Here is a 23,469-nt window from a genome sequence, read left to right as displayed (position 1 = left end):
TTAAGGATGTCTCCCACATACACCAAAGCAGCCCAGAATGCTGGTTAAGAAATGGTACTCCAGCATGCCAACACAGCCAAGTAAAACGATGAGAAATTCAAAGCAGGTATTGACATCACATAGCTCAAAATGAGACATGGTTTGATTCATTTTTTAACTGAACTTATGTGAGAAATCTATTTGTCCTTATATTCAATCTTTGCATTCTGAATTTAGTACATATACCGATGCAAAAAAAAAATAATCTACAGTCCCTATTCTGTAAATAATAAGGTTAAAAATTACAAAGAAATGTCATCTGGAAGATTCTGTGAGCCCATGGTTTTCAGGGAAACATGGTCTCTATCTCTGAAGTTATTCTAGTGTCATATGACAATTTGACAATGCAGGTGAATCCAAACAATTTCCAGCACAGGTAGGAATTTCCAATGTCCAGACTTGAAATACAGTTTTTGAAAGAAGATTAAAATGATCTTTTTTTAATGTCAATAGATGGGTTCTATGACATTAAAACGTTACAATAACTAGCACCATTAACGTGGATGACTACCATGCTGAAGCATTACAAGAACATTATCGAGCCGTCTGATTTACAAGTGCTATGTTGAACACAGTCAGAGGTAGGGAACTTTTACCCGAGAAACCCACATAACTGATCTTCTCGTGAACTAATACTCTGCATGCCTACACTCTAGGCTCCTGAACGAGGCCGGGCATGAACATCAATTAATTGCACACTGGCTGTAACTGAACGTCTCCCCTTGAGAAGGAACTGAGCTCCAGGAAAGGTTTCCCTCTTTGCTCCTATCTTATTAGTATACCTGGGTGAGGGGTGAGACTTGGTGCTCTCCTGCGTAGGGGGGGATGGCAGTGACCTAGAAGAGACCCAAATGAATTCACTGACAGGGGTCAGCAAAGACGCACTGTGCAGCCCCCAGTTTACTCCTCGAAGAGCCAAGTGGCCTTTGGACGGCAAGACAGGGATAAGAAGATGTAACCAATACCTGTTACCCACAGGATCACTTCGGGCTCACGTGGAACAACTGCACAAGTTAATCATGTACCGGGACATGAGGAACGCCTCAACAAGTTTTAGGGTAGTGTCACAGAGGCTCTGAGCCAAACACATGCTGCAATAAAATCAGGATTTTTAAAAGCAGGCGGGGAAAGTCCTCTATGACTGGAAACTAACCTTGGAGCTAAACATGAAATCAAAAGGGGAATTTAAAAAAATATTTATACTTGGGGCCCTACTGTACAGCACAGGGAAATGCGTGTGATTGGGTCACTTGGCTGTACAGCAGAACTTGAGGAAACACTGTAAATCAACTACACTGTAATTTAAAAAAATAAAAATAAATTCAATTTTTTTTTAAAAAATAAGAAAATATAACTGAGTATCCATGAAAATGAGACATGTCAAACTTTACAGGAACAGAGCTAAAGCAGTACCTAGAGGGAAATGCACAGCTTTAAATACATTTACCAAGGTAGAAGAAATACTGAAAATACATCATCTAGGCTCAAATTCGAGCAAATAGACAGAAGAGCAACAGAGCATATCCAAAGTGTATTTTTTTAAATTGTGAACCCTATTGAAACAGATTATATTATCTAGGGTCAAAGAGCATGACATGCACCCGCATGTGTTGGGGTAGCAGTGCAGTCAGACTATAACAGGGCGGCCCTCAGTCGGCTCTACTCCTTCCTCCTACCACCCTCAGTGCGTCTCCTAAACAGGAAAAATTAAAGTCTCTAGACGATGGATTTGGGCAGGCAGCCTCTAACATAAAAGCGCTTGAGAAAATGTCTGGGTTCAGTCAGTGGCTTCTGTCCCAGATGGCGGATCCCCTGGTTCAACCTTTGGCAAAAGTGGGTGAAAGAGGGCCCTGCACCTGCCTGGAGCTGCCAGGTTAATGTGTCTTGTCCACCTTTTGTTTCCAGCTAGGACGAACCCTGAGGAGCCCGTTCATGAAATTTGTAGCCCATGCCGTTTCCTTTACAATCTTCTTGGGGCTCTTAGTTGTGAACGCATCGGACCGCTTTGAAGGCGTGAAAACCCTGCCCAACGAAACCTTCACCGACTACCCGAAACAGATCTTCAGAGTGAAAACCACGCAGTTCTCCTGGACGGAAATGCTCATCATGGAGTGGGTCTTGGGTAAGCCCGACACGCACGCGGTCTTTTATTCTCTCCTCCCCTAATTACAATAGGACACTGCTACACCCTGGCTGCAGAAGCCCTTCCTCTGCCCTCAAATGCACGCATGGTAGACACATGCTAAGTAAAGGACCAGTCGATCTCTGCAGGTGCTGGTGTAAAAGATGCACAGACCTGTAACATAAACTCCCAGTGGTGAAAGGAGATGTGTGGGGGAAGGTCGTTCTGTACTTTTCCTCATAGGCATATAGAAGTGGTTGGAAATTGTGTGGGAAAACATATGGTTTTGCTCGTTTAAGTATAGTCTATTAGAAGCCTTAGGAAATCGAGTTTTGTTTCTGAAAAAAAAAAAGCATAAAAGTACATAGCTCAAAAGATATTTTCTGTTACCACTGAATCCTGATATATAGTAGAATAGGGATAATATAAATCTAAAAAGTTAGGGGAGTAATACGTTCTTATTATTTGTGTGAATGAACACAATGAAGCTGTGAAACTCCTCTTTGTGGTGCTATTTTGTGCTGCCAAGGTCTGCCACTGAAATTGTCAAGGAAATTCTTCACAGCTGCCTCCATGACTGGCCAAGAAAAGCTCTCTCTCTTTGCCTTACTCATAAGAACTATTACTAGTATAAATAAGCAAGAAAAAATAAAACCAGTAATGGCTAAACTTGTACATGACCAAATGTGTTACAGATTTTTCTAACACTGAAAAATGCAACACTAATGGGTAAAAGAAAATCAGACGTGGTAAGAAAAAACAATCAACTGTAAAAGCTATAATACAGTAACACTGTATATAACCAAAACTCGAACAATAAATTGTAAGATTTACAACAAAAAGATTTGAATTTGATGAGAATGTTTTGAGTAAAACAGAACTGGAGATTAAAAAAAAAATTAACTATGTAGTATGAAGATTTGATCAATTAATGCAACTGCCCTCATGGTATTCACCCCAGTTGCCTTTCTTAACAAAAAGTCAATAGTGGTGTAATTTCCAATACCTTTACATTCGCAAGCAATGAGTCAAAATGTACAGGGACATGGCATCTGTACCGTCAATCAACAAATTCACGAAAGAACAGATACCTGAAAAGACAGCCCATGCACCCCCTATGCTAATCGAACAGTATTGCTTAAGGGAGCCACGAGAGCTGAGCCACTGGAGAACAGCCTGCAGATTCCCATACTGAGAACAACTGGGAGCGTGGTCTCTAAGCTGAATCTCTCTCTAGGCAGAGAGTGATGAGAAGGATGTTTTGACCCAAAGGGCAGAGAAAGAAAGGCACACTAGCATCCCAAGAGCTTTCAATCAAGCGCCAAGCCTGTAACCAAAGGCCCACTGGCATTCAAGCTGGAAAGGAAGATTAAAGCCTACTGCAGAGTAAGTTTTGTGGCCTCACCTTCACAGTTCAGAGTCTAGCCCAATTCTCCCTAGTATACTGCCCCCACCTTCAATTTAACTCCATTAAGCACCTTAACACTAGGCACTTTGCAATGGACTGAAGATTTATGTCCCCCAAAATTCTTTTTTTTTGCCTTTTTTTTTTTTTTTTTTAGGGCTGCACCCCGGATATATGGCGGTTTCCAGGCTAGGGGTCTAATCAGAGCTATTGCCGCTGGCCTACGCCAGGACCACAGCAACATCAGATCTGAGCTGCATCTGCAATCTACACCACAGCTCATGGCAATGCCAGATCCTTAACCCACTGAGCGAGGCCAGGGATCGAACCAGCAACCTCATGGTTCCTAGTTGGATTCGTTTCCACTGAACCACAATGGGAACTCCTGTCCCCCAAAATTCCTATGTTAAAATCCTAATTCCAGGAGTTCCCATTGTGACTCAGTGGTAACCAACCCAACTAGTATCCATGAGGACTTGGGTTTGATCCTGGCCTCACTCAGTGGGTTAAGGCGTTGCCATGAGCTGTGGTGTATCTCACAGATGCGGCTCAGATCCCATGGTGCTGTGGCTGTGATGTAGGCTGGCAGCTGCAGCTCCGATTCAACCCCTAGCCTGGGAACCTCCATATGCCACAGGTGCAGCCCAAAAAAGGAAAAAAAAAAAACAAAAAACAAAAAAACAAAACTACTTGTAATGTGATGAGATGTGGGGGCTTTGGGAGATGCTTAGGCCATGAGATGGAAATCTTACGAATGGGATTAGCACCCAAATAAAAGGTACCCCAGAGAACTTGCTCACCCTCTCTCTGCCCTGTGAGGACAGAGCAAGCAGTTTGCAATTTTTAAAGAGGGCTCGCACCACAACCCAAACATGCTGGCGCCCTGACCTTGGGCTTTCAGCCTCCAGAACTGTGAGAAATAAATTTCTGTCATTTATAAGCCACTCACTCTGTGGTACTTTAACGAGCAACCCAAACTAAGACATAACTTAAGGGGGGAAAAAACCTCGCATGTTGGGTTTATGTACAAAATTCAGTATTTATGGCACCAATGACTTACCCACCCCATTTCCCCACCTGGACAGCAGGCAGAAGACTGGTGAGTGAGTACACGTCCCCTTCAGTGGGGGTGCTACCACGTGTTAACCACGGGACTCCCACGGAGCCATGACTTCTTCCTGAGTCCTCATACTTCTCTTCCTAATGTCAGAGCATCATCCCAACGAGAGGGAAGCACCACTAGTTACAGAGGTCCCAGCTTTCGCAGTCGGTCCCAGTTCCTACCCACTAGAGCAAAGCTGAGTTTTCCAGAGTATTGTACAGAGGAAGCATTATTTTTCATTGATCTATTTCCTAGTACATTTCAGACAGAAGAAAGATCCCAACTGCTTTTTCTTACCTAGATTTTATTTTTCAAACTTTCACCATCATCAATAATTTTAAGAACTGCAAACACCAAGAGAAGATTGTAATGAGCCCTATGGACCAATCCCTCATCTTCAACAGTTAGCAAGACAAGGCTTTGTTTCATCCTACTTCCCTTCTCCCAACCCTGCAGTATTTTGAATCAAATCCCAAGTATCATAAAATTTCATCTATAAATATTTTTGTGTGCATCCTAAAAAAAATTTTTACTTTTTTTTCAATCTTTCTGTGCTGTAAGTTTACTGATATTTTTCTGCATTATCTGTGATTTTAATCCCCAACCACTGAGTTTTTCATTTCAAATATTGTATTTTTCAACCCTTTCAAATTTTACTTGGTTCTCTTCATAGCTTTCATTTCCTTCCTTGTTATGTTTCCATTTTCCTTTAAATCCTTGAACATAATGTACTTTTTTTTCTTTTTTCTTTTTTTTTTTTTTTTTTTTTTTTTTTTTTTTTTTTGCTTTTTAGGGCAGCAACCACAGCATATGGAGGTTCCCAGGCTAGGGGTCGAATCAGAGCCACAGCTGCCGGCCTCCACCACAGCCACGGCCAAGCTGTGTCTGCAACCTCCACCACAGCTCACAGCAACACCGGATCCTTAACCCACTGAGCGAGGCCAAGGATCAAACCTGCATCCTCATGGAGCCTAGGTGGGTTTGTTAACCACTGGGCCATGAAGGGAACTCCACCATGTACATGTTTACAGTCACGACTGTTATAAGATCCTTGACTTCTAATTTCCGCACCTCTACCATTTCTGGGTTACTGGTTTTTCCCCTCACATGGATCAGATTTTCCTACGTCTGGCGTGTTAGTAATTTCGGACTGAATGGTGAGCATCTGGATTTTGTTGTCTTTCTTTAAACAGTTTTTTTTTTTTTTTTTTTTTGCTTTATTCTGTCAGGCTGTTAAATTCTTATCGATGAGTTTGGTTCTTTTCAAACTTTCTTAGAGTGGATCTGATCATCCTTATCCTACAGAGACACACATATGGGGTCCCTACCCAATGCCCTGGGTTATCAACAAGGACTCGCAACTCGGGATGGTCAGAGCTCAAACATCTCTCCAAGCTGGGTGAGCTCTGCCAACTGTTCAGCTTGCAGCTCTCTGGCTGCTATTTGCAGAGTTTCACTCTATGCAGTCCTAACTAGTGTTCAGGGAATATTCAAAAGGACCGCTACATAGATTTCTGGACTATCTTTGTGTTTGGCTTTGGTTTTGGTTCCGCACAATACCCTCCTCTCGGGAACTCTGCCATGTAATATCTAACCACCCCAGGCTTTCTGAAGCTCTGTCTCCAACTCCCTGGGACTGCCTCCTAAGCTTCTAGGACCCCTTTCCACACCCCATAGGCTGGGAGGTGCCTCCAGAAAAAAGACAGGGTTATCGTGCGTCTTACCTCGCTGTTTCTCTTTACTGAAGGCTCACACGGCTGTGAGGTGTCCAAAGCCTGAAAAGAGTCTCTTTTCTTTTTCCCAGTGTATTGCTCCATCTTGGCTGCTAGTAGAAATCAGGATTCTTTTTCTAAAACAGAATTACAGATATAAAAGAAAATTAATAATTTTTTTTTCAAATACCCAGTCAGTATGCAAATGTCTTTGATCGAGGAGACGCGTTAAAGAAATTTCTGCCTAGCTTGTTTTCTCTCTTCCCTCAGGTCTCTATCCAAACTTTACTTCATCAGAGTAACTGAGCAGGTAAGAATAAACTCTCTTACCCCCTTCCTCTGATAAAGTGAAACGTGAACAGAGACCTGAAGGATGAGAGAAAGCACGCTTTGCAGCCATCTGGGTGAAGAGCATTCCATAAAGAAGGATCAGTGTGTGTCAAAGGCCTGGATTCTGGAGCAAGCTGGACAAATGTGAGGAACAGCAAAGAAACGAGTGTAGCTGCAGCAGACTGAACAAGGGGGGAGGTGGCAGAGATGAGGTCCGAAGGAGAGGCGGAGTCCATCACGCAAGGCCTTGGTCGTGGGATATACACAGTCTGGGTCTTATTCTGAGGGTGCTGGACCTGACCAGAGAGTTCTGAGTGCAGAAGTGACATCCTAATGTCACTTTTTTTTAATGGATGACTGGCTGCTTTGGAGAGAATGGATGATTCTGGGGCAAGAACAGAAGCAAGGGAGACCAGTTAGGAGGCCACTACAGCAATTCAGACAGGAAATAGCTGGTTCTGAGGCAGGAGATGGTTATTATATGTGGGGAGTAAAATACATAGTCTTTACTGCTGGATTGCCTGTAGAGTGGGCGATAAAGAAAGGAGTCAAGGAAAATTTCAAGTGATTAGCTCTCGCAGTGGTGTAAGAGAGAGCCACTCTCTAAGAAAGCAAAGACCAGGGGAGGAGCAGCCGGGAGGTGAGCAGACATGGAAGTCGAGAGTTCAGTCTGAGATTATCCATTAGACCTCCAAGTGGAAATGGCAAGTGGCAACTGGATATATGTGCAGAAGTCCAGAGAGGCCGGGGCTAGAAGCACAAATGTGGGCATGTCAGTCTGCTTAAAGTGAATGACATGCAATAATAGTACCTCGCCTGTGATTGTGAACGGATGAACTAAGGACCAAGCCTAGGGCACCGCAACGCCTAACTGCAAAGACGAAAAGTATCCTATCAGCAAGGGAGATGAGGTAAGAGGGTGCTGTCCCAAAAGCCAATGAAAGCCACTGTGTCCAGAATCAGGGAGGGATCACGCATGTCCAATGTTGCTGGCAGATCCAGCAACATGAGGGATGCCTGAGACTCGACCAGACTTTGGAAGCAGCGGTCCTGAGGAGCAAGAGGGGATGGGGTCCTGCACGCAGTGGAGGCCTTGGCCTTGGCGTAGACACTTCATCCACCATAACAGAAAGAAGGCAGGGCTGAGGACACAGAGAGGGTAGCCTGGCGGACACAGTGCCGAGGGCGATGTGTGCGTTCCCTGACAGTGTTGTTTCTATTTTCTCAATTTTTTTTCTCTGAATGTATGTTGTGGTTATTGAGCCTTATATGATGTACCCGGCACAGTGCCCGTTAATGAAGCTGCTACAAGATAAGACTAGTATTATCTCATCGCTAAATACTTTCTAGAGCTTTAATTATTAAACACCGATAATAATAACAACCTTTGAGAGAAAGCCATTGAGCAGAATGCTGTCGCCCGTGTTCTATGCACTGGCACAGCCTAAGGTCCACAGCCTGACCTGCTCTCCACTCAGACATGGAGATGCCTCAGGCCCCACCGAGCGAGGCTCCAAATTCTACTCCCAGGCAATGCTGGCGAGGAGGCCTTGGGTCAGGTAGAAACACGGCAGCCAGTTCTTCTGCCCTAAGACTCATGAATGCAGTCCTTTGGACAGACTGGTTATACCAACACCCAAACCATCACTCCTTCTGCACCAGAAGCAGCCTTAGAGCTGAAGACACCTTTAGGGCCCTAACAAGTTCAACCTGCTCCCCTCAGGGATGGAGCGAGAGGGTGACCACAAAGAGGGGAAGGGCCTTGTCCAGGGGTCCTTGCCTCTGCCCCTCCCACCCCCCGGGCCTCAGTATATGCGCAGCACAGGAGCCAGAGAGATCCACTTCCAACATAATCAGGGTTTGTCGCCCTCTGTCTCAGAACTCTTCAGGGGCATCCCACGCCCCTCAGCGTGACAGCCAATGTCCTTACAGTGGCCCAGAGAGCCTGCACCTCTCCACCTCATCTCCTAGCCTTCATCTCCCACCACTTCCCACTCACTCACTCTCCTTCAGCCCCACCAGCTTCCTTGCTTCAAAGTGTTTACACATCAGAACCTCTGCTGAGGCTGTCCCCTCTTCCCCGGGGGGCAGCTGCATGGCTCACTCCCCATTCTGCTCGGTCTTTGTTGAAAAGTCTCCTTCTCAGAGTTCCCGTCATGGCTCAATGGTTAACGAATCCGACTAGCATCCATGAGGACGCAGGTTCGATCCCTGGCCTTGCTCAGTGGGTTAAGGATGCGGCGTTGCCATGAGCTGTGATGTAGGTCACAGATGCGGCTCGGATCCTGCGTTGCTGTGGCTGTGGTGTAGGCTGGCAGCTACGGCTCCGATTCAACCCCTAGCCTGGGAATCTCCATAAGCCGCAGGTGGGGCCCTAAAAAAAAAAAAAAAAAAAAAAAAAAAAAAAAAAAAAAAAAAAGTCTCCTCAAGGTGAAACCTTTTTAAACAAAACTATTCAAAATGGCAAGTTCCTCCAGGCTCATGGCCCTCCTCTTCCCCTTCTCTTCCTCCCTCTAACAGTTAACACTTCTGCCCATACTGCAGACCTGCCTTTGTTTCCTGACTGTCTCAATTAGTATTAATATTTCTGTAACCGGAGTTCCCGTCGTGGCGCAGTGGTTAACGAATCCGACTAGGAACCATGAGGTTGCGGGTTCGGTCCCTGCCCTTGCTCAGTGGGTTAACGATCCGGCATTGCTGTGAGCTGTGGTGTAGGTCGCAGACGCGGCTCGGATCCCGCGTTGCTGTGGCTCTGGCGTAGGCCGGTGGCTACAGCTCCGATTCGACCCCTAGCCTGGGAACCTCCATATGCCGCGGGAGTGGCCCAAGAAATAGCAACAACAACAACAACAACAAAAAGACAAAAAAAAATAATAATAATAATTCTGTAACCACACAAAACTGCAGTCGGGTCTTTTCCTCTTGTGTTAGTCCTCGCTCCATGTGGGCCTCTGGTTCTCCCAATGGCCTCTTTCCGTGGCCACACGGTGTGACTGTACGCTCACTGCCTTCCCCACACCGCTCCCGGAGGTGTAGGTAGGCCCCCTTGTGCTGTACCTTCTACCGAAGGGTCAAACCCCATTAGAAATGCGTCCTTCCTTAATTCCAGACGCTTACCTTGATTACCAGCAGAACTCTGATAACCCTCTAGATTGTAAATCCAGGAGATACGAAGCAGGGGCGGAGGAGGTGGAAGCCACAAGGAGACGAAGACTACGTACAAAGGAAGAAGAGAACTGAGGACACAGTGTCAAGGAGGCCAGGAGAAGAGGGCCTCCCAGGAGGTGGTCTGGAGGCCCCGGACAGTGCAGAGGAAGCGGCCGTGACCGTTTAAGGAATGCACAGAGTCGAGTCTCACAAGAGTGTGAAGGGGGATCGCTTCTGAACAGCATCTGAAGGGTGGGAGTGAACTGCCTTTTGAACTGTCAAGGGCCATCTCCGCAGCCTGCAGGCCACTGTTTAAAACCTGCCCAAATGAAGCGCCTCACTTCCCCCAAGGTGTCCCAGCATTTCCCAACCCGTTCCTCCACCCCCCCGTCAGCCTCATTAATTATCAGCAACCTTGTTCTCTGGGCTTCAGGTGACCCTGAGTGAAGGACATTTTGCCTGAAGGAGGCTCCAGTCGCAGCATCCTCACCCTCCAAGCCCCTGGGCTCTATATTCTCATCCTATTGCCGTGCTAGAGGCAAGAGTCCAGGGGGCTCAGCTTGGATATGTAACACCCAACTACTCTCAGCGCCCTGGAGGCGGGGGGCTGAATTTCCCTCCCTACATCACTTAATTTCACACATTTCTTTTTTCATTAAGCATTCCTGCTGCTCAAACACTTGGACCCAGGCTACTTTTACTCATGGCCTTGGAACAATTTAAATTAGTGTGGATAAATTAATATGTAAATCGAGGAAGACGGACAAGGGCACTGGACCATGAAGGAAGTGATTTGCAATGCCCAATGAGGAGCCTCTATATTGGTCAGAAAAGTCAGTTTTCTGTAAATAATTTGCGTTTCAGATTCAAAGAGCTTTAAGTGCTTGAAATTATCCCCAAACTCCAAGAAAATCAAGGGACTTACCCAAGGTCACACATCCAATAAGTGGCTAAGGCAGAATTGAACCCAGGGTTTCCTGATTTAAGGCCAGTGATAGCCCTAAGTGATAGCCTGTGATTCTCCTAGTGCCCAGCTAAAAGCAGTTCCACTAAATATTAGGAATTTTAATGGGGGGGCATAGAGAAAAGCAGCAAACATTTTTTTTCTGGCCTTTAATGGTTTTTCCAATAGCATACTTTAAATATCTATTTTAACAGGCACAGATGAAAGTACATCTCAGTGTTAAGGACATTTTACTTCATTTAATTACCATAAAAATCTTCAAAGTGTAAGCTTGGGAAGTACAGCTTTGTTTTAAAAAAAAAAAAGAGAGAGAGAGAGCGAGCGAGCAAGGTGTATGTGTGTTGGGTCGGGGGGAGTCTTGTAAACAGACCCACACGCGATGCTTTGGGACATTTCCTATTGTGCAGACTCCAATTTGATACAGACACACAGATCTTGGAATCTGCTTCATTAAACAAAGCCATGACTTCTACAACAGACGCTCTCAAATTACTTTTCTCCTTAGAAAAGCATTGTTGCTATCCTTTCCATGTAATAGACTATTTTCGCCAGAAAAACAAAAACCCTGATGAAAACAGTGCTTGGTCAGAGTCCCAGAGGAGTGAGACAATCAGGGCCTCACTCAAATAGAGCCAGACGTGGGCCTGGAACCAAAGTCAGCCATGCTTTAGCCCCGTGACCACTCGTCTGCTCCCCATCATCCTTGACTCAAGGCTTTTTAAGCAGCTGGGTCCTCAAAGGTCACTGTCTTATAAAGTGCACATGAGTCAGTAAGAAGTTGGAGTTGAGGAGTTCCTGCTGTGGCTCAGTGAAAACAAACTCAACTAGGGTCCATGAGGAAGCGAGTTTGATCCCTGGCCTCGCACAATGGGTTAAGGATCTGGCATTAAGCCGTGAGCTGTGGCGTAGGTCACAGAAGCAGCTCGGATCCTGCGTTTCTGTGGCTGTGGTGTAGGCCAGCAGCTGCAGCTCCAATTGGACCCCTAGCCTGGGAACTTCCATATGCCATGCGTGCAGCGCTTAAAAAAAAAAAAAAGAAAGAAATTGGAGCTGAAAACCAACAAGAGGCCAGGGCAGATCAGAAAGTCCACCAGAGGGGGAGCTGCAGAACTGGTGCTCCACAGCGAGAGCTGAGGAGTCAGGGCGCAAACAAAGGGGCACTGGGCAATGCTGGGGCTGTGAGATGGGAGCGGGGAGGGGGCCCATCTAGCATAGGGGGTGTTTCCAGCACTGGGAGGACATCTGCTTAGAGCAGTCGCTCTGCATGGTGAGAATTCAGCTTTAACGATCTTAAGAAAAGTAGCAAGATCTTCACCTCTGGGACATTTGGAAGAAAACAACGGACAAAGGTGCCAGGATGGATGCACTTACTCAGGGCCAGAGGGGAAAAATGAGGACGGCTGAAAAAAGCAGCAGCTTTAAAGGGTAAGAGGAGGATGAGGAGAAACAAAGGAAGCTGAAGAGAAGCAGTGAGAGAGACAGGAGAAGCCCGGAAGGCAGGCTGTCAGGTCTGATGCATGGGAGCGAGAGGCGTGCCAAGAGAGGCGTGCCAAGAGAGGCTGGCAGTGTTACCTTCTCGGGAGCATGTGGTCAATGAGCTGGAAATGTTTCACTAACCAACTGGTTAGTGATTCTTTTACCACATTAACCTCTTAAGCATGCAGGTTAACTGTAGCTCGGGGTAACACACAATGGGCTAGTTCTGCATCAGATCTTTCCTAGATTTGAGGCGTTGTAAACTCCTTGATGTTAATTAGAACACACTCAAGATTCTTCTCCATTCATTACCTGCTTTCAACCCAATTTTACTTCCTGAAAAAGCAGAACAGCATAGTGATCAAGAGCGTGGACTCTAGGGCAGAACTTCTGGACTCAAATTCCAGATCTCCTGCCTCCTTTCTGGGCACCTGACAACTCACTACGCCTGAGGACATTATCGCCTGCAAAACTCGGGTAATAACAGGATGTACGTCACAGAGTGACTGCAGAGAACTGAAGGAGTTAATATGCATATCAATATATAATATATAAGATGTACACATAATAGGTGCTCAAATGTTACCGAATACTAATTTTTAATCATCTAAACAATTAACTTCTAATTATCAGTGACGATAAAGGTAGAGAATAGCCCTATTCAATAGGAATATAAGGCAAGGCACACCATGAGCCACATACTTAAATGTTCTAATAGCCACACTGTAACCCCGTATATCTAAAATATTATTTCAATACGTGATTGAGATTTTAAAAATACTGAAATATTTGACATCTTTTGCATAAAGTCTTTGGAATCTGGTGCGTATTCTACATTTTCACGCATCTCTCGGTTTAGCGGGCCACATGTCAGGGGCTCAGTGCCCACATGTAACCAGTGGCTACCATACTGGACCATGAAGGTACTGAAGAAGACACACCCAACGGTGAGTCTAGGCTACAGCGCAAGGCTGCCTTAGGGGTGGGGTGGAGGAACTAGCAGCATCTTGTTGACGTCTACGTTGCTTGATACCTAACAATGACCACATATGTCTCTAAAATCCAAGACGTCATAAAACTGCAAGGAAAAGAAAAACTAATAACCCCAAACGATGCTCACGGAAACATCCACATAAAGGAAAGCAGTTCTCGTCGTGGCGCAGTGGTTAATGAATCCAACTAGGAACCATAAGGTTGTGGGTTCGATCCCTGTCCTTGCTCAGTGGGTTAAGGATCTAGAGTTGCTATGAGCTGTGGTGTGGGTCACAGATGCAGCTTGGATCCTGAGTTGCTGTGGCTCTGGCGCAGGCCGGCAGCTACAGTTCTGATTAGACCCACAGCCCAGGAACCTCCATATGCCACAGGAGCAGCCGTAGAAAAGGCAAAAAGACCAAAAAAAAAAAAAAAAAAAAAAAAGAAGAAGAAGAAAGAAATATAAAAGAAAGCATTCTAATCAAGGAGTTAGGAGAATTGGGGTTGGATCAAATGTGGGACCTTCAAAAAGCCCTTTACTGGAGTTCCCGTCGTGGCGCAGTGGTTAACGAATCCGACTAGGAGGTTGCGGGTTCGGTCCCTGCCCCTGATCAGTGGGTTAAGGATCCGGCGTTGCCGTGAGCTGTGGTGTAGGTCGCAGACGCGGCTCGGATCCCGCGTTGCTGTGGCTCTGGCGTAGGCCGGTGGCTACGGCTCCAATTCAACCCCTAGCCTGGGAACCTCCATATGCCGCGGGAGTGGCCCAAGAAATAGCAACAACAACAACAAAAAAAAGACAAAAAAAAAAAAAGCCCTTTACTGTTCCTGGAGCTCAGTTTCATTATACCTAGTTTACAACTGGATGATTCCTTATAACTTCCCGGTTCTTAAAACATATAAATGTCAGCCATTATTTCTCCTATGTTACCTCCAAGAATCTAGCAGCGGATGAGAACTTTCTCCTCACAGCTGGCGATCGTTTATTTGTAAGCAGAGGAACAGGTGGCAAGAGTATTTGCCCTCCGAAAATTTCGACTCTGCCCTTAAAGACACGGTTCCGTTTGCTGCTGGCTAGCAACACTCCCAGACCCAAAGAGCTTACATTTACACCTGTGCCCTGCTTCCCTCCGTGCCCCCTCAATGGTCACACCCTGGGAAGTGGAAAATGAGTCTGACCTTCTCACTTTCCCGCAGGGATGATTTGGTCCGAATGCAAGGAAATCTGGGAGGAGGGGCCGCGGGAGTACGTGCTGCACTTGTGGAACCTGCTGGACTTCGGGATGCTGTCCATCTTCGTGGCCTCCTTCACCGCGAGGTTCATGGCCTTCCTTAAGGCCAGCGAGGCCCAGCTGTACGTGGACCAGCACGTGCAGGACGACACGCTGCAGAACGTCTCGCTTCCGCCGGAAGTGGCCTACTTCACCTACGGTGAGTCGGAGGACTAGGGTCCAGCTGCGCATCCCGCCCCTCGCCCACTTCCGGGGCGTGGCCAGAGACCATTCGTGTGTCTGGTCGCAGCTGGTGGTTTCTAACAGGCTGTGGCCGGCGTTGGTCTTTTCTACTGTCCGAGCAGACCACCCCGGCCCGGCAAGAGAGTCCTAATGCCTGCAGTCCAGCCACCTGATTAGAACCTGAATAGGCCATGGAATCAGTGCCTGCAAGAAATGAATCGTTTGGTATTGCAAAGGATGGATGTGCTTTGGAAAGGGTCCTGGAGCGTCTCTGTGCGGGTTCTTTGTGTGGCTTTTTGTTTGTTTAACTTTTTAAAGAAATCCCGTTTCTGATGTGGATCCAGGAACTTTTCCTTCACCTTGGATCCCTGTTATTTTGTGCAAAAATAAGTCCTGCTTTTCCAGTTCAAAAGGTTTCTCACAGCGATATAAATTCTTAGAAGATGATTTAATTCTTTGAAACCACAAGGGTATTCAGTGCAAGGTAGTAGACTGAATTTTTAATAATAATAATGATTTATAGCATCCATTTATCAAGGACCCACCAGCTGCCAGGAACTAAATAGACATACTACACCATACACTCTAGTCCTTGCAGCAGTCCCACAAAAGGGGTCCTTTTTTTGTCCCTATTTTATAGCTGAAGAAACAGGTTTTCATGACAGGGCTTACAATGTTCCCAGAAAGAGAGGATTGCCTTGTATAGCATGGAATCCTGGTTCCACATGAAACGAAACAATGCAGAATGGTATAGTGGTTATGTTCGCAGGCTTTGGAGTTAGAACCGGATTCAAATCCTACTTCTGTAGCTTACTGTGAGGACTTGTGTACTTAACTCTATTTTCCCACATGTAAAACTAGGATAACACATATGGTAGAAGGTTTTTTTTTTTTTTTTTGAGGATTAAATAAGATAGTTCATATGAATAATTCTGTACCATGTTCTGCAATATTAAATGCTCACTGATAGTAACAGTTATTACCACTGCTACCTCTGGAGTCATTGTCGGCCTCAGTCATGTATCTTCAGTGCAAGAGTGGAGAGAAAAAACAGTAGCTGTTTGTTATTGCTAGTAAATTAGCTGGATATTTAACAGCCACTCACTAGTGACAGGTGCTACATCATGAAAAGTTTGTGTCAAATGTCCCTGTTAGATGGAAGCCATGTGGTGCCTGTGACCACAGAATCTTCATGGTAAGATACCACAACAATCTGCAGAAGAAAGGTGGCCACTTAATGCTGAAGTTGAGTTGCTGCCCATATTCAGAATAGGTTGTATTAGGCAGATGATGCTACATGTAAATGTGGTAGGGACCCCTACCCCCCACACTGAGAAAAGGAGAGTCTTGTGGTAGTACAAATCATCCACTTTTCCTTTGTTAGTTTAGCAAAGCCAGGGGTTTTAAAGGCATGAGCTGTATATTTGCTTCTTTATGCTGTTCAGGATTCATTAAGGAAAGATGAGAGAATCTTGATATTGCATTGAATACTTGGTGCTGTGATTCAAGCCACAGTATTATTCACTCGTGACTTCCAGTCCTTTAAGGATTGTATTAAAGTGTCACCCAACCCCAACGCATCGCGCTTTATTGCCCTTGCCTGTAGCTCACCCTGTGCCCTTGAAATCTTTTGGATCTCAAAGGGATGGCTTGTGCTCCAGTTATGGAGGAAGAGCGCCCTCTAGTGGTCTATAAGACAGTCTCTCCCCCCTCCCCACTTCCAACCTCTGCAGCACAAGGTAAGCGGTTTTTAGGTTGCAAGAGGGCAATTTTTCTCCTAGATGGAGTTCCATGAGGAAGAAAATCCTTTAGCCTGAGTCATCACAGTGCTGTTAGCTTTTCTACCCATCAAACCTCTTACAATCCAGTCCAAATAGAATGCTTTTCGCTAAAAGTCTTGACCAGGTCACCAGTGACTGACAATAGCTAAATCTATCTTAATAGATTAGATGAGAGGTTTTTATTATGGCAGCTGAGGTTTAGGATAATAAATTATAGGTGGCATAATAAAGAAATTCCTTTTGGTGTCTGTTTGAAGAAGCCAGGTTATCCAAATGTGATATTTATCTATAGAGAGTGACAATATATTGGAAAAAAATACAATTTCTTCCGTTTACTTGTTTTTCTGAGTTGTGATGACTGGATGAGAACAGAGTCTATAATTTTCAAATATTTCCAAATATAATTTCGAATGCACTACATGAAACTCTGTGACAAACAGAGGCTTGGTTCCCCTCACTAAAGATCTCTTACTGCTCTTTATTATTATAATTGTTTAACAGAGTCTAGCTTTGAAAATAAAGAACACAGTTCTTCCTCTTCCATCTCCCTTGGGGTGCCAAGAATTGCTATGTAATATCCTTGCTATCTGCATTTACCTGGCTCTGAAAAGAACCCCATAGCCCAAATCCAATCTTTAAAATGGCAATAATAATACCTACTCTACAAGGCTGTTGTGAAAATTACAGCTAATGTAAGTGTAAGGGCTAATTTAGGTTTCTCTCTGTTTCTCAATTTAAGTTTCACTTAGTATTTCTCAACAGGGATGCAATTGTGTTGTTCAGCAGGGCAGTTCTCATGGAGCAGGTCTGTCTGGAGCATTGCAGGATATTAGCATCCCATAATACTCCTACTCAGTCACTCGGACAACCACAGCCATCCTTCCCCACCCCGCATGCGCGCGCACGCACGCACGGACACACGCTGCCCCAGGAGGATGGTGCTACCCCCATGTGAAAATCACCATTATGTCTTGACGCATAGTAGGCAGCTTATTAAAGAAAGATGCTGCTCTTTGCATCTTTGCAGGTTTGCTCTGCTGCAGGAATGTACCCAGGCCAGTTCAGACTCTCACCAGTGACCACAGCAGAATCTCCCCAGCACCCAGCATGGGAAAGGTCCTGGAACTCTTGCCACCTGGAACAGGGCTGTCATAGCAAACCTGAATGCCTGGTCACCACTTTGGGGGCCTCAGCTCACTCAGGGAGCACCTCCCAGGCACGCATTGCTTGAGGCACAAAACCAAACTGCATTTTCTCAGGCAAGACCCTTCAGATTCCTGGCCCCCGTGTGAGCTCATCTGTTCTGATTTGTGGCTAATCGAAACCTGTGGTTCAGATTTCATTCAGTCATTTAATAAGCATTTATTAGCACCTGCTCTGTGCCAGACTCATCCCCAGGGACCAGAGTGGTCTGGAATTTGCTAAGTATTTTACATATGTGACTTCATTTCATCCTCACCACAGCTCTGTAAGGTTGATGACATTGTCCCCAATTGACAGATGGAGAATATGAGGCTTGGAAAATTAACTGGCTTGCTCAGAGTCATACAGCCACTGTGTAGAGAGGCCACGTTCAACCTCAGGTCTGTCTGACACTAAGTCCATGCTCTCCCTGTGAATGGGACAGCCCTGTTTGTGGCTGTGGTGCTCAGACAATGGCAAGGAAGACAGGATGGCAAGCAGCACGGAGAGTGCCATGACACGAGGGCACACAGGATACTGTGGGAGCCAAGAGGGGAACAAGGAGGCTGCTCCAGCCTGTGGAGGTCACAGAAGGCTTCCTGAAAGAGATGGCACCTGAGCAGGTCTTGAAGGCACGCTAGGATTGAAGTGATGCAAGGGTGGTCCAGGCAGATGGGCCAGTATGTTCTAAGAGGGAGGATGCCACCTTCAGTCTATCAGGATTGAAGACAAGGGCGGGAACAGCAAGGGATGAGGTCAGGGGCCTCTAAAGACGCCTAACTGCTTTCTCTTCCAGGGCAGAACCTGCCTCCCAGTGAGTAACCCACTCTGTTTTCTTTTAGCCAGGGACAAGTGGTGGCCTTCAGACCCTCAGATCATATCGGAAGGGCTGTACGCGATAGCTGTCGTGCTGAGCTTCTCTAGAATCGCATACATCTTGCCAGCCAATGAGAGCTTTGGGCCCCTGCAGATCTCCCTGGGGAGAACCGTGAAAGATATCTTCAAGTTCATGGTCATTTTCATCATGGTATTTGTGGCCTTCATGATTGGGATGTTCAATCTGTACTCCTACTACCGAGGTGCAAAGTACAACCCAGCGTTTACAACGTGAGTAACCCAGCCCTGAGGGGCTCTCCGGGCTCCCCGGGCATCCTTGGGAGGCTCTGGCAAGTGGTTCCTCACAGAGACTCGGGCTTCCTTGGCATTTCTAAGGGTTAAAGGTAACTTTATTCAAGGGCCCTTTCGAGTTCAGGTTCTGGAGTTGGAAGAACAGAGGGAGCTGGGTTAAATCCTCCCTTTGCCATTTATATGCTGTGTGGCCATGAGCATGTTCCTTAACCACTCTGAGCCTTAGTTGCCTCATCTTTAAAATGAAGTAGATAATAATACCTGCTTAATAAGGATAATGTGAGGATTCAGTAGGGCTGATTCAGCTATCAGACAGCAAACTAAATACATGGAAGGAATTATTACTGTTATGACTGGTTTAGCCTGGGTTACCTAGAAAACAAAGCCAGCCTTGGGCAAGTCTTGCATGCCAACATGTTATTGGAGAGAGGGAGGTGCAATCCTCATGAACGAAGAATGAAGGAAAAAAGAAAATGACGCGTGGAAAGAGGAAAAGCACAGAGAGGTTGCTGACCTGGCCACCGTCTCCCAGGATTCATAGCTTGGTCATGACAGATTTCTCCAGGAAGAGGATAAGGAAACGCATCTCAAAACAGCCCATCAGGATGCGAGTTAGAGAATTTATCAGCCAGAGCTTTCCCATCTGCTATCTTTCATTAGTCAAATTCACTCCACGGGACATCGATGCCTTTACGCCCCCAAGGCAGCCCCGGGGAGCCATTTCTGCAAGCATGGCAGGTAGGTCTGCATGCAGGCACAGGTCAGCAACTCTCCGTGCCTCAGTGGGCAAGCCAGTGCCCAGCATAAGCATTTAGCCTGTCCTGCAGCATCACGTGCCTCAGTGGCAGCAGGAAAATAAAGACCAGGTAAGGAGCTAAGAGGCATGTGGTGTGAACAGAGACAAGGCACTGTCAGGCCTACTGACCTCAGGGGCCAGAAGCAGACACTGCAGGCAGAGCAAGCAAAGCTGCAGCCTGCCCTTCGGGCTGCTGTCAGAGCTCTCTGAGCCTGTGTCCACGAAGACCCAAAGCCCCTCCCCTCGGGGACTGCCAGGTGGTCTCCTGGAGGACCATCCGTAGCACTGAGCAGTGGTCTAGTCGAAGAAGCTGGTGAATCTGAGTTTACATCTTGGCCGGGGCATTTAGTGGCTAAGGACCTTAAGGCAAGGTACTTGATTTATCTAAGTCTCTGGGACCAACGACACAGAAATAAGGCTTCCCACCTTGCACATAAATACCTTCACAAATAAACGAAGGGTTCCAGAAAGTGCCTGAAGCTCAGAAGCATTTCAGTCTAGGTCCTGCCCTGGGCTTGCCTAGTCCCAGAACTGCTCCTTGCCTTCATCAGCCTCCCGTCCAGAGTCTTGAGAGAAGGACAGTCAGGTCTCCAGCCACAAGCACAGCCGCTGGGACCAACAGGGCTCAGCACTTCCTGACACTGGTCCCCAGGAGCCCCTGAGGGGCCTGGAATTTGCTCTCCAGCCAGTGAAAACAGCAGAGCTGCACCATGCAGGCTCCCTGGGCAATTCCCACCTGGCAGCAAGGCCTCCACTTGACCCTTCTGGAGAAATCACCCATTAAGGGAAGGTACGTGACCCCAAGAACCCAGACCAAGTGCCATGGGCCCTGTGCCCCTGGGTTCAGAATCAGGGACTGCACCGCCTCGCCCCAGTAGAACAACGTCGAAGGGTGCGCCCCTTGTGCTGCCGAAGCACAGAAGCTGTTACTCTCTGAGGCAAAGAAGGAGTTTGTGTTGACGGAGAGCAGGTGCCTGGCCTGGTGCTGAGCAATGCACCTGAGCACAGCCTGGCTCTCTGCCTTGGCCCACAGCACCCCCCACCTCCCCAGCACAGACAGACTGGCTTTCAGTCTGCACTCTCCTCTTACTGGCCATGTAGTCTTGGCCAAGGGCTTAAACCCCCTGGGTCTTCATGTCTCCAGCTCTGAATGAGAATAGTAAGATGGCCAGCCTGACAGGATCCCTGCAAGGACTCAAAAAGAATGAAAACAGATTGAATATAGAGCTTGGCATACAATAAGCCTTCAATGAACAGAAGGGGTCATAAGAGAGATGGCAAATAAAGAGGGGGGCAGGGTAAGCTGCAGGACAAGACCCTGGGGACTGACTGGCTCCATACCACCCTTTCTGGACCGGGACCTAGCCTACCAACTGTCCGCCAGATCAGGCCAAGTGCATGAATCACTCATTTGGACTGCTTTGCAGCACTCCAATGCTCTGTGATTAGCTGCTGCAGAAATGAAATACGCTTGAATTACTCAAAAGCAAATTTGCTGTGGATCTGCTAGAGGCAAAGCTAACTGGAGGCATCGGTGTGGGAGGCGAGGCTTACTGACGTCAAATGAAGACGTCAGCAGATACACAAAAGCTCTTGCCCTGTGTGGTCCAGCCCTGACAGCTCTCCTGTGTTTCCGGTCTAGCAGGACGCCTTATACACAGTGTGGCTCACTCAGTGCTTCGCAGAGAGGAATGAGGGAAGGAACAGGAGAAAGGACGCCAGACTCAAGGCAGCGGGAAGAGCAATAGACCAGGAGTCTGAGCAGGACGCTTCCGTCCCATTTCTCCTGCCCTGCTTCTGCACGGTCCCCCTCCACTGCCCTCACGGGGAAGCACAGTTCCTCTGACAGTCAGTACCACAGCAATGAAATGAAATGAAAAAGGCCACAACCTCAGAGCAGGGCTGACCTGGCCACGAGCTCAGCTGGACGCAGCCCAGCAGGTCTATAGAGGGCATCTTTACAGAGGGGATCAGGAAAAGTCAGGGGAAGGTGAGAACAGGAGCAATTGGCTTGTCCCACGTGCTGAGGACAAATAGAGACTTTCTTGACACAAGGGACCCAAACAAGAGGCCACTGCGCTCTTGAGGATGGGCAGAGGGCAGGAATGCAGAGGCCAGAGCAAGCGCAGCAAAGAAAGGACAGGATATTTATCACCTTGGCAGCTCCTAAAATGGGACGTGCGGCTGTGAATAGGGTTTGATTGAACAGGAAGCAGTCAATAGTGCGGTGAAGTGGAGGAAAGAATGGATTTTTGTAAATGCCAGCTCTTACCTTTTGACTGCTCTCTGGAGCGCATGGCCCCCAAGAGATCTTTGATAAGCAAAAAGCCACAAGAGGATAAAGGCGTCTCATGCTTCTGGGGACTCAGAACTATTCTGAGTGCCATTGATGCTGATGATAAAATCGAATGACTGCCTCAAATGATGCCTCATGGCCCATACCCAGGCCACCCTGCCCAGCTTGGGACCCACCCCCAGGGGACCCTCTGTCTGTGGAATTTGGAGCTTTAGGGTAAGGTGGGTCCTCTCAGCAGTTTCTGTAGAGTCAGAAGACTCAACCCAACAGAAGGGAAATTTGGGCTGGAGCACCTGCAGGTGCCCTTCCCCCATCCCCCCGCACATCTCCAACCCCACCAAGCCAGGTTCAAGGACAGCATGGGTCCCGAAGGGCTGTTCAGTAGTCCACTTTGAGAAGTCAGCCCTTAGGAACCCACAGAGAGCTGTCTCCTAAGAGCCCTGCTCCCCTTGAGGTGTGGGCCCAGCTCACAAAAGCCAGTCCCACACAAATCCCACTGAGTCAGAGCACGGGCCCAAATGAGAGGGGTAGGGGCAGCCTGGGACAACAGCAAAGAGAAAAAGAAAAGCTTCTCCACCAAAGACAGACCCACAGCCCTCAGCCAAGCCCTGGCCTAACCCCCAGTTTGTTCCAGTTCCAGAATCATATACCTCCCTCCCCACCCCCAAAGTCCCATGCCCCCCACCCAAAAGACCTAGTGAGGGCAGGGAGAGAAAACCAGACAATTAATTCTGCCCAAGGTACAAATAAACACACAGCATGAGCAGTCTTAATTGAGACTAGTATTTCTCAATTACTATTCTAATTCGCACCAGAATCCTCTGGGGAGATGGCTGAACCAGGCCCTCCCATGCCCTGCCCCTTAGAGGGTCTAATGACAACTGGTCCAGGTAGGGCCTAGAAGTCTGCATTAACAAGCACCGGGGGATCCTGATATGGGGTGGTCTTAGGACCACATAGCGAGAAATGCTGACTGCAGAGACAGAGACCACTCTCAGCTCTGCGCAGTAAGAAAAACAAAAAAACTCATTAACCTAAGTGAGTATGTTATTGGTAGAATTTCAGGCCCAGTGCAGTCAGAATAGGCGACTGGATCCAGCAGAGAGCAGGGTTTGAAGTCAAATCCTAGGAGCAGTTCTCAATTCTCCAGCTGCCTTTCCCTCCAGAATCAAGGGCTCCCTCAAAGGTCTGGGTAATTTTTTCCCAGCCGCTCCCATGTTGGGGGCTGGCATGAGGGGAGGCACAGGGACAGGGTGTTCAGGGTCACTGGGGGGTGGCAGAGAGGCACCTGCTGGCAGCTCACTTCTATTAGAAGCTGCCCGTGACCAGAGTGGAGGAAGACAAGGTGTGCAGACCCGTTTTACGCTCTCAGTATGAAATCTAAGTGTCCTGAGATGGGGGTGAAGAAGGGAAGGGGAGATTGCCCGAGAATGTCTCGTCTCTTCTTCAAGTTCTCAAAATTCCACCTGTTAGAAATTTTGTTCTTCATGGAGTTCCCTTAATGGTTAACGAACCCAACTAGTATCCATGAGGACGCAGGTTCCATCCCTGGCCTAGCTCAGTGGG

The 23,469-nt window shown here is 47.1% G+C and overlaps 1 protein-coding gene across 1 annotated transcript in view; it reads left to right on the top strand.

Annotated features, from left to right (window-relative positions):
- Positions 1-23,469, top strand: part of TRPC7 (transient receptor potential cation channel subfamily C member 7) — a gene marked incomplete at its 5' end in the record, with an annotated part of 128,444 nt that overhangs the window by 79,042 nt on the left and 25,933 nt on the right. The window contains 3 exon segments of the mRNA NM_001145753.1: positions 1,945-2,161; positions 14,464-14,697; positions 18,526-18,790. Of these exon segments, the coding sequence (NP_001139225.1) occupies positions 1,945-2,161; positions 14,464-14,697; positions 18,526-18,790 (716 nt within the window).

Source organism: Sus scrofa, chromosome 2 (assembly GCF_054392235.1).
Source record: "Sus scrofa isolate SSC_HxYL_T2T_F1_AM1 chromosome 2, Sscrofa_HxYL_maternal_Yorkshire_Landrace_v2.0, whole genome shotgun sequence".
NCBI classification, from domain to species: Eukaryota; Metazoa; Chordata; class Mammalia; order Artiodactyla; family Suidae; genus Sus; species Sus scrofa.
This window is presented reverse-complemented; position numbering and strand designations above follow the sequence as displayed.